The following is a 17,647-nucleotide window of genomic DNA, read 5'->3' as shown; positions in this document are numbered from 1 at the left end:
CACGGAGACGAAAAGTGCAAGTCCTGATCTGTCTGGAGTCAGAAGTCAAACATTCCCTGTGTATTTCGTCAGATATTTGATAGTTCTTGGAATTCGGAGTGAGCTGTGAGGCCATAACGCTAAAGTTGAGGGATTGCGTAGGTACTGATTGATTCCAAACGCGGCCACTACCTTCAAAATCATCCGCTCATTCCTGACTCGAATCACTGTCTACGGATTTTTATTTAATGGACGTAGATGCTTCCCTAAATTGTCCCCCGATAATCCCTCCAGCTACTATTAACCACATTATAAAAAAATAATAATAATAATTGCCAACTGAGATGCAGAGCGCTGACCATCTGTTTTCGGTCTGCTATCAGGTGCAAACCCAAACTGAAGCTGAGGATCATTAACCAGAACAGCGTGTCTGTCCTGCAGACCCTGCCCGACCCAGACGCAGGTTTTTTACACACACACACACACACACACACACACGTGCTTGAATGTGGTTATATGAATGCGTCCATGCGCGTGTGGTGCGTGCAGGTCACGTGGAGTGTGAGATCAAGTCAGACTCCAGCCCCGAGAGAGAGCAGGCGCCCGAGGATGATGTCAGCAAAGACCTAGTGAAAAGGAAGAGGAAGCCGTACCGGCCAGGTGAGGAAGCCCTAGACCCCGCCGCCGACGTCATGTCGACAAAGACGTCCTATATCGGGTTTGTCAACGTTGCTTTTCAGCTCAGAGTCGTCAAACGGCCAGCTGTGCAAAAAGAATGAACGGTTCGACATGTGCATTGGAGAGTTGGCCCGAGTTCAAATCAAGTTTACCTGTCAAGGTTGGAATGCATTTCGGGCTCATCCTGAAATGTCTCCTAAAATCCCCAAATGCCAAACTATTTAGGAGTAGTTGATATCAATCAAGAGGCATTGGGTTTGTGCTCAATAAATTTTATTTTTGGGGGGTTGTGGCTGCACGAAGTTCCTTCCGTTGATTTGCTTTCTTGCGCGGGACAGACCCGCCACATCCAATATGGAGAACACAAAGACGCATGGTCGCAGCCGGCCAACCCTTGCGATGCGGTGTCCAAGCATCGTCTCTCGGTGATAACGCTCCGTCTCTCAGGTATCGGAGGCTTCACGGTGCGGCAGCGAGGCGGCAAGGCGGCCGCCGGCGTCATCAAAGCGTGCGGCGGGAAACGTTGCAGTGAGACACTGCGGGGAGACGAAGGTGACGTGACCTGAAGTGAAGACTGCGCGCTCTTTGGCCAATATCCTCATCCTCGTCGTCCTCTTGCAGAGGGAGCCGAGCAGACCGTGGACAAGGTGAAGAAGAGATACAGAAAGAAGAAGACCAAGCTGGAGGAGGCCTTTCCGTCTTATCTACAGGTAGCGCTAGCGCACACACGCACGGTCGCAGCATTCTGACGGGCTGTCACGCCTGTCCCTTCAAAGGAAGCGTTCTTTGGCCGGGATCTTCTGTACCGCATTCGTCAAGTGGACCAGAGGATCCTGTCGGAGGCGGCGAGGGTCAGCCGGTCGGGAACGGTGGATAGTAAAGGCCCCGCCCCCTCGGAAAATCTGATGGACGCGAAGCAGGAAAGGCCGCGTGAGTCTGGACATTGATTCCTCCATCACGTCACCGTTCATTTGTCTCCGCGGTCGTGCCGGCACCGTGACGTCATTGTGACGACACGTGAGGCTGCGTTGGGAAGCGTTTGTTCAGTCCTCGCTATCCGTAGGGGGGGGGTTTATTGAGTGCCGCCGTCCGGAACGACTCGATGAAGCAGATGTTTGCAAACGTCTCTTTTGGATTCCGACGCAGCACGCTTGGACTTTGGACTTGCCATGCCAATCGGGGAGCATGACACAATTCTTATTGGGAGGCTGACATTTAGACCATTTGAATTTCAGCCACGGCCCGAAACAAATGATCAATGATGCAAAGAGTTATTTTGAGCCTCGATTAGTTGTCAATCGATCAAACAATTGTGACACCTATTCACCACTTGGGTTGTGGTTTGGATTTGCAAACACCTGCTTTGACATTGGACAACAACGAGCGTCATTTTTGCCTCCAAGCCAGCAACTCAATCACCATTTGTTTGGTGCGTTTTCAAATGCTCTGACAATTTCAAATCATGTCCTGTTTTTCAAATTAAAAACATGTTTTTTTTCCCAAATCTGATGAATTGATTAATCTGCAAGTGTGAGCAACCTAGGAATTGATGATTCAAGCAGTTGTTAAATCCCAAGGTGGTCACATTCAAGTAGATGGGGACAGATTCTCAACACAGCTCTCTGTGGTGACCTCATTGCTTGCTTGCTTGTGTGTGTGTGTGTGTGTGCGTGTGTGCGAGCAGCGTTGTCGGACGAGGCGCTGGCGGATCTGTGTGACGTTCTCAACACTCATCCTCATATTGTGACCAGCGGACACGCAGGTACCGGGGGCGGGACTGCAGCACTTGCCCATCATATCGCCATCCTCTTTCTTTTCTTGACTCGTTTAGCTCGCGAGCTAACAAAAGACGCAATGCATGCTGATTCACAAAATCTCAAAGTTGCTGATATCGGGTTTTGGGCTGACATTTGAAGATGGACCTTAAATCCGAGGTGGGGAGGCGGGGGCGGCAGCTTTGGCGGGAAGGAGGGCGTCCTCTCGCCCGAGGCGTTGCCCGGCCAACCGCCAGACAGGCGCCTCTCCGCATGGCCTGACTCGTAATACTTTGGTGGCAGTTATCCCCGTTGCCACTGTTCCGGAGTCCCGAATCACTCCAAAGGGATTTTGGGGCCTTGTTGCTAATTATCGTGCGTTTTCGCTGGGTCCGGCACTTTGACCTTCAAGCCCCCGCCCTAACCAAGTAACTGTTGGTGGCATGTCTTTTCAGCTGGCCTGGACATCAACGAGCCCTTGGTGACCTCCGAGCTGACAGGAAGCGGCGGGCAAGGTCAGAAAGCGTTGCACGAAGAGCCTCTGGATGCCATCTTAAACCCGGAGCTGGACAAGATGGTGACAGACGGTGAGTTCAAGCCGCACACATTCCAGCTTGCATTTGACGGTTTCCGGCTGCCGCGGCATTCGGACATCGAGGTGGATGTCGGGACATCACCAATGTGTACAATGCACTTGCGTCCTACTTCTGTGCCTACAAGTGCGACATTGAACCCACGTCAGCAGGGAGACGGCTGCGGGGGGGAGGGGGGAGCTGTTGCTGAAACAGTTTTGTTTTGCGGCTGTGTTCCAGGTGCCCTCCTCAGCAAATTGTACAAGATTCCAGGTAGGACCTCGTCTCGGCGCCGGCACCCCACTGACGTTTGCACCCCGTGCTGACGCATCTTGCTGACATGTACGCAGAGCTGGAAGGGAAAGACGTGGAAGACCTTTTCACCGCCGTGCTCAGCCCAGACGGCAGCCAGCAACACGACCAATCCACGCACGCTGGTGCTGGCAGCAAAACGTACTCGCGCGCAGCGGTTGAAGGAAACGTCGTCGTTGAATGCGGCATGTCGATAGGCACCGGGGCATTTCCTCGTCTGGCCCCGCCGAACGGCCTGGCGGGCAGCGCTCCCGACCCGCACCGCTTAGGCCCGATGCCGGGGGTTCCCGTCTGCGGCGGCTCCGTCCCCTGCCGGCCCCCGACCGACCAGAGGGCGGCAGAGGGCGAGCGCGACACCATGTCGACGGCTCAGAGGAGCATGATGAAGTGGGAGAAAGAGGAGGCTCTCGGGGAGCAGGCCACAGTCGCGCCTGTGCTTTACTGCAACACCAACTTCCCCCAGCTGAGAGAGCAGTATCCTGGTACGCACGCACGCACGCACGCATGCGCAGCAACATGGCAAAAGAGTTTCAGGGCTGATTTGAAGCAGGCAAGAAAGATTTGACACGAGACGCCACGAAACACAAATGTCACATCATGGTGATGGCTCTTCACCGGAGGAAAAAGTCATTTTGCTTGAAGAATAAGGACAATTTTTTTTCTAAGCGGGGCCAAAACCTTTGAATGCTAGAGTCTGTTGACCAAGCTCAACCTCCAGTTTTTTGGTTTTTTATTTTTTTTTGCGTGCTCCACCACAGCTCACGTTTCCCGCCACTCAAGTGGAGAAGTATTCAGATGATATTTTATTTTTATTCGGAGCCGCCCATCTGCTTCTTCACCGCAAATCCAAGCGAGTGAATGTTGCGGCCACGTTACGTTTGCACGGGAGACTGTCCGGAAGAGGCGCAGAACTAACTGAAAACTGTTGATGGCAAAGTCACGGTGTTTGAATCGTATCGGTTGAATTTGCGAAGGAGCCTCTCTGTGAATGTTGGCGCCGGTGGTTCAGGGTCTTCGCTTTGCTGCAGCCGCACACCTATGGCCGATGTTCTGTGTGCGTCTCTGTCAGAGTGGTCCACGAGAGTCAAGCAGATTGCCAAGCTGTGGAGGAAGGCCAGCTCTCAGGACAGAGCGCCTTATGTGGTGAGTGCCTCGTCGTCACGGCCGCGCCGCTGCCTTTTGTCCTGACCGTGCGGCGCCGTGTCTCGCAGCAACGCGCGCGGGACAACCGTGCGGCTCAGCGCATCAACAAGGTCCACGTGTGCGCCGAGCCCCCGAGGCACGTGCAGCCGCCGCTACGGGGGCTCCACGACCGCGTCTGCCCGGACGCCGCCGACTCGGCCCCGAAAGACCCGTTGAGGCCCCGAGAGTCGGAGCAGGAACAGGAGTGGAAGTTGAGACAGGTGCGTAGCCCTGTGCGCCGGCGAAGGACGGGGGCGCCGCTCATTCCACGCTCACCGCGCGCCCCGCATGCCAGAGGCTGATGCTGTTGATTGATACTTGTGTGAACGGTGCCGAGCGTCGCTCCCGCCTCCTCTACTAATGTCTCTGATGTGTCATTGAAAAGGGAGAGGTAAAAGACAGATGGCGAGCCGGTAAGAAGAGGCAGGAAAATACAGATAAAGGTTGTCCCTTCCAGGCATCTCTAGCAGGAGGTGGCAAAGAGGCTCCGGTAAGCTCTCCAGGTGAACCCCTTCCCGATGGCCTGCATCCGTGACCCCCTGAAATCCTCTCGCCGTGCCGCCGATTAGCGCGGAGCCGCTTTGCTCGCGAAACGTGCCCCCCCCCCCGTCGGCGTCGGCGAGCGCGGCGGCCGCGCGGTATCGCCGGGCCGCGAGTTGAATTCCTGGGCCGCCGTGTGAGGATTTCAGCTTCATGGATGCAGGCGGCGCTCGTGTTTCTCACTGCGAGCGATTTCTTGCCGGCCCGTCCAGACGCGTCGTGACGAAGCTCTGAGCCGTCCACGTCTGCCACGCGACTCCTCTTCATTGCGTGTCTGATTTTGGGGGGTGGGTTGGCGGTCTTCTCCACCTGAGAGCAGGACCACCTGCCAGGATTCTCTTGGGCTCCACGTCCTGCCTGAGTGATGTCATGTTGATACGTGCGCGCGCACATTCGAGCAATTGCGGTCTTGGAAGCGGGGCAGGTTTAACGCCGCCGGACGCTGACGTAACCTCGCCGCTGCGTTTTGTGTCCTCAGCAAATGCGTCAGAAGAGCAAGCAACTGGCCAAGATGGAAGCCAGTCAGAAGCTGGAGCAGGTGAAGAGCGAGCAGCGGCAGCAGCAGCAGCAGCTCTCGGCCGGTCAGCGGGCGGGCACCTCGCCGGACGCGGTGGCCCGCCACGGCCTCCTCCGGGGCTCGTCGCCGGCTGACGACGTCTTCCTCAGGCCGCAAGCGCCGCCACCTTCCGGCTACTCGTCCCATCCGCATTCCCCCCGCTCCCCTCACTCCTCCTCCTCCCCCCAGATGTTCTCCCCCCCTTCATCCCGCCCCGCCTCTCCCTGGGACCCCTGCAACAAGCCGGCGGGGACTCCTCGGCCCGCCTCCACTCAGCACTGCCCCCCGCTCGGCACCTCCCCCGCCCGAGACGCCTCGGGGTCTCCCGTGCCCTCGCCGGATTCCAAAGCCTCAGACGCCTCACGGGCGCTCACACTCCAGCCGGGTAGGCGGCCCCTGGCAGTGACCGACACCGCCAAATATCTCCTGCCTCTGACCTGCTTTTTTTTTTTGTCATTTAGGCCTGGAGCACAGCAGAGCGGCTATGAAGAGCCCCCCCTCGGGCTCCCAGGTGTACCATAGGTCTCAGGTTCAAGGGGGCTTGTTTAAAGCTCCCATGCCACCCCAAAACCAGCTGCAGCAGGAATTATTTGACGGCGCGGCTCCGGGAGCCAGGAGGGAGCCCGGCTTAACGGCGGACATCGGCCTCCCGCGGCCTCGGGACCCCGCTCTTCATCCGCAGCTTGGCTCCCCTCAGCGCAACACCTACGCGCCCGCACCGCGTAACCCCGGGGAGGACTACGACCGTCAAATGGCCGAGCCCTTCGTCCAGCGGTCCTCTTTGTCCGACGCCTACGCCAACCCCCCCGCCTCCGGCCCGCATGGTGACGCCTCGTACCTTCGTCTCGACCGCTCGAATATGGCGAGCGGCCGCCGCCCCTGCCCCTCCCGCCCCGGGTCCGGGTCGGACACCCACCCCTCGCTTCCCGCGCACTTGCCCGGATTGCCAGGCAGCACTCTGACCTTGGACCATTACGCCCAGCGAGCCTCCACCCCCGACCCTCAGAAGACCCCCGAAGCGGAGAGCCCGGCTCCTCGGCTCATGCGATCTCCTCTCGGTGGCGAGACGGCGACCCGCAAGCAGGTAAGGGGCCCTCGTCGTATCTCATTGCATCAACATCGCGCATCGTGTCAAACTTGTCGCCTGAGCGTTCTCGAGTGGCGCCATCAGGAAACAAATTGGCCCGACCAAGACGGGTGGTTGAGGAAATACGAAAAATGGCCCGAACGATGATTTTAGCCTTCGTCTCTACGGCCGAAGTTTGAATGTGTCGAGTGTCGGTCAAAACGGCGAAGTTACATGAGGTTGATTGTCAGAAGGGAGACCGTAGGCCGTTATTGACATTACAATCGCTAAGATGATAGACGCACTGCAGCTCATGAAGCAGCTCAAAAATGAATCCCTGCGGTGGCGGGAGCCCAAAACCCAAACCAGTTTTTGCTAGCCAAGCCAGAGTCATTCACCGCGTGCCAATCGCCAGTACCGTGGTACTGCAAATGTTGAAGTGAGAAGGTCTTCCTTGCCGTCGTCCGTCGCCGCAGCAGGACTGCTTTGCCAGGACCGCCGGGACGTCCGACCACAGATCGGCGGCGGCTCACGCGACCACCGGAGCTTCACCCGTGGACAAGATGGCGGCCGATGACATGGCGGCGGTGGGCGCGGCTTCCTCAGAGGGACCGCTGGGCTTGCTGCCGCAGCTCGGCGACTCGGAGGAGAAACTGAGACAGGTGCGACTACTCTTCTGCAAAAGCGGCGTGAGTGTGTAGTCCTTGGCCAAGGGTTGTCAGCTGGGCACAGGAGTCCTTCCAGTAACATGTCGTCGTCCCGCTCGTGAGGACAAAGGGCGTACGAGCGCACGGGCCTTCGGTAGGCTGTTGTAAATGTCTCTTGATCCTGAAACGTCTGTGCCGGCGCAGCGTCAGAGGCTGCGCCAGCTCATTCTGAGGCAGCAACAACAGAAGAGCGCCACGCGGCAGGAGAAAGGCATCCAGGCCGGACTCGCGCCCGCTCTCGGTTCGGCCCCCGGCTCGGCGACGCCCAGCCACTGGCCCCAGGGCGTCGTAGACGAAGCGCTCGCCGAAGTGTTTGGACGTCCGCCGCCGCCTTACCCGGGCACGTTGCGCCTTCCCGGGCCGGGAGCGTTTCCGGGGGAACGGCTCAGAGGTCCGGCCCCCAAATCATCTTTGATTCCCGCGCGGAGAGGAACGCCGTTGAGGTGAGAGCGACGGCAGCGATACGCGCGCTCGTAGGCGTGGCGGCATTTTCAGCGATTTCCCGTTCAGGTTCGGTCCCCATGACCCCTTCCCGCGCCCTCCCCCGGTATCGGCGCCCAGCGCCGGGCTCGGGGCCCCCGCCCAGATGAGGAAGCCTCTCCCGGGCGAGCCGGTCGCCGCCGGCCCGCACCGTCACGACTTGGCAGGTGAGAAGGGCGCTCGCGGCTTGAGGTGCGCTTCGCCGCGTTTGCGCCTGCGATTTGAAGACCCCGCAACTGTTTTGCAGCCGCCCCCCGGGCCTTTCCCGTCCCCGTGCAGCAACACAGCATCATGGGCCAGCCCTACATCGAGCTTCGCCACCGCGCCCCGGAGAACCGCCTGAGGCTGCCCTTCTCCCTCGTTGCCGAGGCGCCGCCGCCGAGCGCCCGGGCGCGGGAGATTGCGGCGGGCCAGCCTGTGCTCCTGATGGTGCAGCTGAACCAGCAGGATCAACACAACCCGGTCCATGCGGCGGCGCAGGGCAACGACATGGCGCTCCAGGGGGCCGAGGGCATCGAGGAGCACCTGGAGGGCGTGGAGTCTGCCGTCAAAGATCTGGAAGATGTGGAGGTGAAAGACCTAGTTGACCTCAATCTCAACCTGGATCCCGAAGACGGTAAGAACGAGAGTCTCGGGCCACCGGCAGCTTGAAGGAGATCTCGATCTTCATCTTAATACTGTCGCATAGCTCATCGGGCGCTCCCTCAAGCGGTAGACAGCCGGCCAGCGGGAGCATGTTTAAGGCACCGCTAAGCTGCCTCAATAAGAAGCGAGCGCGCCAGGCGGGAGCCTCGAATCGTTCAGTCGACCGGTCCGAGCCAGCACAGAAAGTTCAGCAGAAACATCTTTTTTCGGAGTTCTGTTCAACATCATATCTAATAGCCCCCAAGATCATTTATTAACGTTGGCTTTTGGGAACGTTGAAATACCCGGCCGGGTAAGTCTTGTCTCGCTCAACATATCTTTGAGCGTTCAAACTCATCGATTCAAAGTGTCAATTTGTGCAGAAAATCTCAACATTGTTTGTTTGTTGCTTTGTTTTCCACAAGACGCTGAGTAAATGCGCTGCTCATTTTGGCCAGAATGGTTTCTCGACATGCTCCAAAGTCGAGACGGGTTTCCTATGATGTCACCTGACGGGTACCGCGTGCCACTTGTCCACTTTAGGCAAAGAAGATCTGGACCTGGGTCCGAACGACCTCCATCTCGATGACTTCCTGCTGTCGGGGAAGTTTGACCTGATCGCTTATGCTGACCCTGAGCTCGACCTGGAGGACAAGAAGGACATGTTCGCCGACGAACTCGACCTCGGGGAGTCTGTCGGTGACCCCAAGAAGGGGGGACCCCAAAAGACGGACGACCGCGCCGACTCGAGGGGTCGGGTGAAAGAAGAAAACCCGGAGAGAATCCAGGCGGATCGCCCGACCCCATCCGCTCCGCTCGCGCATCCCGGAAAGCTTCCCGGACCGGACGGGGTCTTTGGACTCGCCGGAGCTTCTGCGGCTGCGGCGGCAGGCTCCGACCTGCCCGGCTCCGCTTTGCACCTTTCCAAGGTAGGCTTTCAGACTCGGAACGCCGCAGTCGTAACGTGACGAGATGTACCCGAGAGGGCCACTTCAACTCGGGGCCGAAAGTTCCCTTTCTCGTGACGAGAAAAAAAATTCATCCGTGTGTCGTGAGAGAAGCCCGGGTGGCGTCTCGATAACAATTGTGTCCCATCAGGTGGAATCGAAGGAGTCCAGCATTTTGCCCCAAGCGCAGGGACGAGGAAAAGTTGCGTCTTGCGCCCCGACCCCTCCGCCGGCTCCAGGTGAACCCCGGATCAGGATGCGACTCGTCTCAGCTCGCGAGTCGGCACATAGGGTCGACCGCGTCCTTTGTCCCTCTCCAGGTCCGCAGGGCAGCTCGCAGCGGAGCGCGGCCGGACCCGGCTCGGCTTACCTCGCTCTGCAGCCGCCACCTTCCGGCCACGGTCCCGTTCCTCAGGCTGTCCCCCTTGACTCCGGCCCTCGCTCGCTGTCCCTCCAGCTCCCCCGGCCTTGCCTCCCGCTCAACCCCAATGCGCAGCCCCTTCAGCGGGAAGTGTCGGCCCAGGGCCGGAGCCGGGAACAGGAACAGGAGCAGAGCCAGAACCAAAACAAGGGCAAACCTCTGCTCCTGGAGGAGCAGCCTCTCCTGCTGCAGGACCTCCTCGACCAGGAGCGCCAGGAGCAGCAGCAGCAGAAACAGATGCAAGCCCTGATCATACACAAGTCCACCCCGGAGCCCGGAATCCTCGATTCGGGTGAGCCGACGACCCGGCTGCGGCGCGGCCGTCGTTTTGCTGTCGCGTTGCTGTGAAAAGCTTTGTGTGTGCAGCGGACTTTGATTCCATCTCGGATCCCATCATGAAGGCCAAGATGGTGGCTCTGAAAGGCATTAACAAAGTCATGAGCCAAGGCAACCTGGGCCTCAACAACATGGTCATCAACAGGTACGGCCGCTCTTTCGCGGAACCGCTAGTTGCGAGTTCCATCCGCCGGCGCGATGGATTGAGAAGGCAGACTCGATTGACGTGGCGACACCGAGAGGATGAGATATAAGACTTGATGCGCACGAGCGCCGGAAGCGGGGTAGCTAGCCAAAAGCCGGCGTCGAGAAGAAAAGAGTTGAAAAACGGGGTTGATATCAAGGCCGGTGCCGCTGGCGGGGTTCGGCCAGCGGAGGCCTTTCCCTGTCGGCTCACCGCTGACTCTGCGTCACTGTGGGCTTCCACTCACATGTTGGGGGGTTCATTTGTTAGGTTTCATCCGGCCCCTGCCGCCGCTGCCCAGGCCACCGCAAGTCAGACTCCTCTTCCAGTGGCACAGGTGATTTCTCTTCTTTGAAAGTTTTTTTTGTTTTCTCTTCCTACCCCGCCCTCCCTCAACACAAAAAAGAATAATCGTGATTTTAATTCTTACCAAAGTCAATATAGCAGAAGTCAGACTGTTTTGTTCAAGTTATTTTCAAGAGCTAACTGTTTGCACAAAAAGCCTTGAAAGACTCGTGGGGAGGATTTGCAATGTTGAGAAGTAACAGGAAGTAGACGCCACGCGATTTGCTTTTCAACAAATGACGCGGCAGGCGGGATGCGTCGGACACCGGTAGTTGAAAGGCACACTCGAGGCGCCACAAAGGTCAGGAGGGGCACTCGCGGCAAGAGCAAAACTGCAAGTGTCTTTCTCGTCTCCCGTCAGGATCCCGACGTGGACCCTCAGCCGGCGCGGCCCGACCCGCCCGGCTTTGGAGCCGGCTTCATCGGTGAGTTGCTCCCGATGTCGAGCGGCTCGCTTTGCCGGTCGGTGACGCGTGCTTGTGACGCGCGCGCCGCAGACGACTCTCGGAGGCGGCAGTATGAGGAGTGGTTGGGGGAGACGCAGCGGCTCCTGCGGATGCAAGAGCGCCTCCTGGAGGAGCAGCTCGGCGCCCACCGCAAGACCAAGAAGGCGCTGTCGGCCAAGCGGAGGACAGCCAAGAAAGCGGGCCGCGCGCCGGCCGAGGACGACGCCGCCCAGCTGCGCCGCGTGCTCGAGCAGCAGGCCGCCGTCCAGAAGCAGCTGGAGCAGGTAACGGCTTTTTTCCCCACCCGCTTTTCCACTTCTCAACTCGGCCGCTTTTGCGCTTTGAATGTGTGGCGCGTCGCTCCAAACGATGCAAACGGGACCTTCCGATTCACTTTTTTTTTTTTTTGTGCGTCTTATCGATCAAAGGTAGTAGACGCGTTCCGGAAAAAAGGCCGAGTGTTTCAAATGATTTTGGATTTGAATCATAAGAGCCACTTGACCGCTTGAGCTGAAGCGGAAGGAATCGGTCGGTTTTCCTCCCCTTGATTCCACTTTCAAACCTCGGAAAACGCTGCCTGTTGCGCTTCAGATCCGGAGGCAGCAGAAGGATCACACGGCGCTCATCGAGGACTACAGGAGCAAACGGCAACAGCAGAACGCGCCTGCCGCCACGCTCCCCCAGCCTTTGCAGAGCGCCGTCCGGAACGTCCCTCCCGCTTGGTCGCCCTTGATGGGGCGCACGTTGGCGTCTCAGATGCCGACAAGCGCCGGGGTTTCGGCCGCGGCGCCCGGGCTCGCGCCCGCCGCGGCGGGCTTCGCCTCGGCCGTCGGGGGACCCGCCGCGGGCCACGGGGGAGTCTCGCCGCGCGACGCATCGGCCCCGGCGCCTCAGGTAACGGGCCGGGAATCCAACGACGTTGTTTCCCACCGGGCTCGGTGCCGCCCGGTACGTTTTGCGCTGTATTGCGCTCATGCGCCGGAGGCACGCGACAAACTGACGCGTCGGGCAAAGAAAACATCGAAACGATGGCTTGGAAATGTGCGACGTGACGAGCGGGGGCGCGAACGACGACGTCGATGGTGAGCTCGCCGTTCCTTCTGCTCCCCCAGGTCAAATTTGATGACAACAACCCATTCAGTGAGGGTTTCCAGGAGAGGGAAAGGAGGGAAAGACTGAGAGAGCAGCAAGAGCGACACAGAGTGCAACTCATGCAGCAGGGGGTGAGACGCACGCACGCACGCACGCACGCACGCACGCACACTAAGAAGTTCTCTGAAAAGACTTGTGTCGTGAATAGGGAGTCGCCATGACGAATGATTCCAAATGCAGAATCATTCGTCATTCCCTCCTCCCCAGTCGCATCTTGCCTACGTGCACAGGGGACATAGTCGGGGGCTCGTCCTGCACTGAAAGACGACAACAAAAGCTTTTCGACATCTAAACCCAGGATAACGCAGCACACAGCCACGCGTATCCATATCCTGTCGACGTACATATAAAAGCGATACTGAAAGAAAAGGATTTTTTTGTGATTTCAACAAACGGCCACAGAGAAGCAAAACATTTTGCTTACTCTTCCCTTCGTATTCCCGATATGAAAGGAAGGCTTGACTGATCCACCTGCTGCGGCCAACCCCAAATTCCTCGACGTGTATGTTCCATCATCATTCCTTGCGTCTCAGGCGGAGCGCCATCGGATGTCGCAGCAGCAGAGGCCGGATCCGGTCCAGCCGCGTGCCGCGGGGCCGGCGGTGGGCGGCGGGATCCTAGGCCCCGCCCCCGGCGGCGACGCTTTCTCGCAAGTGCCTTTCTTCAGTTCCGAGCTGCCCCAGGAATTCCTCCAGTCACCCCCCGGCACGCCGGGGGGCCAGACGGGGCCGCCGTTCCCTCCGCCGCGGCGGGGGTGCGCGGGGGGGCTCGGCCCGGCCGGCGCCTCCCCGGAGCGGGGCGGCCTCTCGCCCGCGGAGGCGGGCGCCTCCGTCCCGCAGACTGGACCCCGGGCCCCCGGCAGTCTGGCCCGGATCCGTCCGCCGGGCGGCCTTCCGACACCCCCCGATCGAGCCGGTCAATGTCGTCCGTTCGACCCCGACTCGGCCTCCTCCTCGCCGTCGGCCGCCCCGCGCGTCCCCTTGGCTTCGTCCCGTCTTCCTCAGCTCTACGCCAACATCCTGCCCGAGGACGGCCCCGGTAGGAGGAGGAGCGTCGGCCGGGACGCGGGGGCCCGGACGCCGCCGTCGGCTCCCTCGGACGACACCCCGGCCTCGGCCGACGCGTCCCGTTCGGCTCCCGAGGCGGCCGGCCCCGACCCGCCCCCGTCGGCTCTGGCGCCGTCCTCTGAGCTGGAGAGGCAGCTGTCGGTGTGCTCGGCGAGCCAGGAGAGAGGCGCTCTCGTGGCCGCCGACTTTCCGAGAGCCCTCCTCTGCGGGAGCCGCACGGAGGTCAAGGTGCGTCGCGTCACGCGTGTCCGAACAGCAGCGCTCCCTCAAGATTAGCCGGCTTTCAATTGATCTCTCCTTAGCCGTCTGATTTTAATCCAAAAAAAGAAAATTATTATTTTTTCATTGGCACCGCAAGCCTGAAAATCGACAGTATAGCGCAGATGGCAAAAGATGAAGTAACGACGTCTCGCTAATAAGTCGTCGGTCACCGCGGTTGGGACACTTCGGCCTCAGCGCTCGACGCGTTTCTCCGCAGGAGGAGCGTGAGGAGCGAGGCGATCCCGCAAAGTCAGAGTGCGCCGACCCCGGGAAAGAGCTGCTCCGCTACCTGCTGAAAGAAAAAGCCACGGCGTCGCCCGGTGGCCACGCGGCGTCCGGCGTCCAACGCGGGCTCTCCGCTGAAAGCGCGCGCTCCGAGGATGAGGACGGCGACGCTTTCCCCGACCGCGTGACGACGGGCCCTCCCGGCGTCTCGGACGCGTTGTCCGGGAAGAAGCCCCGGCGCTGCAAACGAGCCGTGCGGCCCGACGGAGACAAAAACCCGAGCAAGTGCAAGAGGCGGCGGCGAGAGGACGAGGAGGAGAACGACGATGCGCTCAACCGCTCGTCTTCTGCCTCGGAGCAGCCGACGACGCGCCTCACGCAGGTCAGCCGACGACACGCGGCGAGCTCCTCCTATTTGTCATTTCGACATTTTGCTCAGAAGCCGTCGGGAGCGAGTGAATGATTTCCAACGCGGTCACCGCAATCACTCCGCGAGCGCCATGCGAGGGATTTCTCATGAGAATAGTTGAGTGCGTTGAACGCCGAATTCTAAAGGATTCCCAGCACAGCCTTGACATTATGCGGCGGCGCTGTCACACACCAGACAGCGGCTCCAATTCCCCTCAGACGGCCGTCGGGACACAATCTGCGCTCATTTTTAAAAAAAAAACACTTGTCACAAGATTGCCTTTTTCCCTTTGAATTGACTGAATCAAAAGCCAACTTGATGAAAGGGGAAAAAAGCCAGAAAAAAAGATGGACAACTTGACACCACATATTGAATCTTACTCGGCGTCGAAAATGTTCACCTGCCCTCGGCTACTGCTTTGTTGAAGTTGATGAGAATTGTGAGAAAAACTCCACAACTGTCTCGCCAAATGAAAAGATCAAATCCGTTCGCTTTGGATTGATTGAAGCGTGTCTTTGGTTTTGGGGCCCCTCAGCCGTCGGCGCTGCCCCTGATGGAGCCCGTCCTGGGCCCGGACCTGAGCCTGTTCCCCCCGTACGGCAGCTCGTCTCCGGGCCGAGACTCCGTGCTGAGCGGCTCCTTCGGCAACGCCTGCCTCGACGGAGTCGCCGACTACTACGCGCAGCTTGCGTGCAAGGTAGGGGGGGGGGGGCGCTCTGCGGGGACGCGGCACTCGACGCCGCGCATCGATCGACGTACGTACTTCGCGGCGGATGTTGGTCCTCTTCGGCTCCAACGAAAGCAATCGACATCCGCGATCTGACGTCTAGCGTCTGTCTCGAGATGACCGCAATTGAGCAAAAAGGTCAATGACATTCATTCAGGAGTTGATTTGTCGGGATAATAGTCTTTGCTGCGTCCAGTGGCAAAAAGGGAAGAGGAAGCGCAACTGCAAACGGGACATTTTGAGGCCGTGTCTCTTCTCGTCCCAAACAGAACATCCTGGGCAACCCCCCCACCCCTCCGGCCTCGCTGCCGCCCACCCCCCCTCCGGCGGCCAAGCGGAAGCTTCTCAACGGCTTCGCCGCGGCGGAGGCGGCGAGCGGGAAGGACGCGCGGCGTCTCCCGTCCGAGGCCGGCGGAGAGCACGGCGCCGCCTTGGGGCCTGACCCGGGGGCGTCCCTCGCCCCCTTCGAAGGTGGGCCGGCGTCCGAGGGCAAAGAGCCGCGCGGGCCCGCCGACGTGGACGTGCCCGCCTCCCTGCCCACGCCGCCGCACAACAACCAGGAAGAACTACGGTGACGTCCCCCCCGCCGCCGGACCGAGCGCTCGCCGGCCGGCGCCTCGCTGGCTCACACCGCGTCTTTTGTCCAATCAGCACGCGGGACTCGTCTCCAGGCGGCGGCCCCGACGGCTTTGTCCCGTCCTCGTCCCCCGAGAGCGTGGCCGACGCGGAGGTCAGCAGGTATCCCGACCTGTCCTTTGTCAAGACGGAGGCGCTGTCGCCCTGCCCGTCGCCGCCCATTCCCATGACGCCCTGCTCCCGGGGCAAAGGTCGGTCCCGCCGAGCTCGTCTTCGCCCCGGGCTCTTTCCCTTTGACCCGTTTGCGCCCTCGGCCCTTTTCAGGCTCGGCGCTGAAGCGGGAAGTCGAGACGGAGCCTGGCCGCCGATCGGATCTGGTGACCGTCGCCGTCGCCTTGAACCCCAGCGCCTCGCAGGTAAGCGTGCGCGGCGGCGGCGCGCCTTTACCCGAGTCGTCCTCCGACCATGTCGCCGTCCTTCCAGAACGTTCCCGCCGTCATGGCGACGCTGGCCGAGCTGCTGCGGGTGCCGGCCTACGTCGGCTACCGGCTGAGCCTCGACCCGCCCGCCCCGCTGGCCGGAGTCTCGGCGCCGCTACCTGAGGTGCCGTTATTCAGCCCCGCGCGCGCAAATGCACTCGTGCGCTTTGAATGCGTGCTTTGAAATCCTGCACGTTTTGTGCGCGTAGGCTCCAGCGAGCGGCGGGCGGCAGAGAGCGGCGCCGCCGACCGGTGCGTAGACTTCCTTTTGCTACTTTTGCATGTGTCGGATGGCGCGCGGGCGTTGTCGCGTGACCTATCGAGTGACCTTTGGTCCAGCTGCGAGCGGAGACTCGGTCCGACGCGGACGCGGCGGCCGGCCCGCCGTCTCCAGGCCGCCGTCGTGCAGCTTCTGCAAAGTGTTGCTGGGAAACGGAGTCCGCAAAATCAAAGAGGTGAGGAGGAGGAGCTCTCCTGCGACGGTTGACTTTTGCTTGAAAAGTCCAAAGTGCCCGCCCGCCCGTCCGTCCGTGTTTGACCTTGAAGAAATCTCATGCGCGCCGCGCTGGCATTTCAGGAGGGTCCTCCCAGTCTGCTGTTCTGCAGCCCCAACTGCTCGGCGCTCTACTCGTCGGGTCCGAAGGGCGGCGGCAGCGGCGCCGACGAGGTGCAATGCGCCACCCGAAGGCAGGCTCGCGATCGCCACTTGAAGGATGATGTCATGTCTCTGTTGTGCCCCCCCCCCCCAGCCGGCGATCCCGCCCCCTCCTCAGCACCGCTACGCCAACAACATGTCGTCCATCGCCGTCCACTCGCTCCCGGCGGCCCCCGCGCGGAGCGCCGCCGCCTCCCCGCCCCCCCGCTTCCCCTCCGCCTCCGTCGTCACCATGGAGACCCGGCCCCGCGCGGACGGCCTCAAGGTGGGAAACGCGGTGGCGCTTGACATCGGTGACGAGGCCGCAACGCGCGAGGGCTATCGCGCATACGCTCATTGGCCTTCGGGGGGAAAAACAAATTGTCCGCCGAGTCGAAAACAACGTCCTTGTTCGATACGCCGCCGTCCCTTCCCGCGGTTTCCCTCGAATGTCCGTGATTGACAGGTGAAGGTGAAACTGAAGCCGCACCCCCAAGCCTTCCCCGAGGGTGACGACTCGCCGCCGGGTCGGCGCGGCAAGCGCCTGAAGAGTTCACGCTGGCGACGCTGGAACGCCGACGTGGCTCTGAGCAGGTGGGCGGCCCCGAATCGCCAGCCTTCGGAATCCGCCTATGTTGCCGTTCGACTTTTCAAACGCTCGCGCGTCATTTTTTGGTGCGCTCTCCTCCGGCCCAGGGGCCCCGTGTCCGACAAGACGGCGGCCGCGCCGACCGAGGAGGAAGTGGACGCCTTGTCGAAGAAGTTAGGGGCGTGTCTGCGGCCGGAGCCCTTTCCCGTGGATCAGCGCAGGTGTTGCTTTTGCCACCAGCAGGGCGACGGCGAAACCGACGGAGCCGCCAGACTGCTCAACCTCGACTTGGATTTGTGGGTGAGTCCGCGGCGCCCGTCGGGCCCGTGACCTCGCTGCGCCGAGCGACGTCGTCGGCCGCCGCCGGCTTTGCACATACGGTACGCGGCTTTGCACATA

The 17,647-nt window shown here is 60.4% G+C and overlaps 1 protein-coding gene across 2 annotated transcripts in view; it reads left to right on the top strand.

The window, feature by feature from the left end:
• Window positions 1-17,647, top strand: part of LOC147187241 (histone-lysine N-methyltransferase 2C-like) — a 37,719-nt gene that overhangs the window by 16,011 nt on the left and 4,061 nt on the right. Inside the window, exons 26-65 of one of the 2 annotated variants that reach the window (XM_086102344.1) lie at window positions 363-442; window positions 529-639; window positions 1,105-1,209; window positions 1,279-1,367; window positions 1,434-1,587; window positions 2,342-2,419; window positions 2,867-2,998; window positions 3,224-3,256; window positions 3,334-3,777; window positions 4,365-4,438; window positions 4,507-4,698; window positions 4,863-4,967; window positions 5,496-5,958; window positions 6,035-6,657; window positions 7,116-7,301; window positions 7,491-7,789; window positions 7,857-7,993; window positions 8,074-8,442; window positions 8,994-9,379; window positions 9,549-9,636; window positions 9,718-10,110; window positions 10,185-10,299; window positions 10,609-10,675; window positions 11,045-11,108; window positions 11,181-11,413; window positions 11,721-12,023; window positions 12,242-12,352; window positions 12,815-13,576; window positions 13,827-14,216; window positions 14,779-14,940; window positions 15,240-15,541; window positions 15,622-15,797; window positions 15,871-15,962; window positions 16,030-16,149; window positions 16,235-16,277; window positions 16,365-16,480; window positions 16,603-16,692; window positions 16,775-16,945; window positions 17,126-17,253; window positions 17,356-17,548. In XM_086102344.1, the coding sequence (XP_085958470.1) occupies window positions 363-442; window positions 529-639; window positions 1,105-1,209; window positions 1,279-1,367; window positions 1,434-1,587; window positions 2,342-2,419; window positions 2,867-2,998; window positions 3,224-3,256; window positions 3,334-3,777; window positions 4,365-4,438; window positions 4,507-4,698; window positions 4,863-4,967; window positions 5,496-5,958; window positions 6,035-6,657; window positions 7,116-7,301; window positions 7,491-7,789; window positions 7,857-7,993; window positions 8,074-8,442; window positions 8,994-9,379; window positions 9,549-9,636; window positions 9,718-10,110; window positions 10,185-10,299; window positions 10,609-10,675; window positions 11,045-11,108; window positions 11,181-11,413; window positions 11,721-12,023; window positions 12,242-12,352; window positions 12,815-13,576; window positions 13,827-14,216; window positions 14,779-14,940; window positions 15,240-15,541; window positions 15,622-15,797; window positions 15,871-15,962; window positions 16,030-16,149; window positions 16,235-16,277; window positions 16,365-16,480; window positions 16,603-16,692; window positions 16,775-16,945; window positions 17,126-17,253; window positions 17,356-17,548 (8,179 nt within the window). The remainder of the gene's footprint in view (window positions 1-362; window positions 443-528; window positions 640-1,104; window positions 1,210-1,278; window positions 1,368-1,433; window positions 1,588-2,341; window positions 2,420-2,866; window positions 2,999-3,223; window positions 3,257-3,333; window positions 3,778-4,364; window positions 4,439-4,506; window positions 4,699-4,862; window positions 4,968-5,495; window positions 5,959-6,034; window positions 6,658-7,115; window positions 7,302-7,490; window positions 7,790-7,856; window positions 7,994-8,073; window positions 8,443-8,993; window positions 9,380-9,548; window positions 9,637-9,717; window positions 10,111-10,184; window positions 10,300-10,608; window positions 10,676-11,044; window positions 11,109-11,180; window positions 11,414-11,720; window positions 12,024-12,241; window positions 12,353-12,814; window positions 13,577-13,826; window positions 14,217-14,778; window positions 14,941-15,239; window positions 15,542-15,621; window positions 15,798-15,870; window positions 15,963-16,029; window positions 16,150-16,234; window positions 16,278-16,364; window positions 16,481-16,602; window positions 16,693-16,774; window positions 16,946-17,125; window positions 17,254-17,355; window positions 17,549-17,647) is intronic. The other variant, XM_086102345.1, reaches the window with a different exon arrangement.

The sequence above is a fragment of the Hippocampus guttulatus genome, chromosome 21, assembly GCF_054856545.1.
Source record: "Hippocampus guttulatus isolate MCC_2025c chromosome 21, RoL_Hgut_1.0, whole genome shotgun sequence".
In the NCBI taxonomy this organism is placed as follows: Eukaryota; Metazoa; Chordata; class Actinopteri; order Syngnathiformes; family Syngnathidae; genus Hippocampus; species Hippocampus guttulatus.
This window is presented reverse-complemented; position numbering and strand designations above follow the sequence as displayed.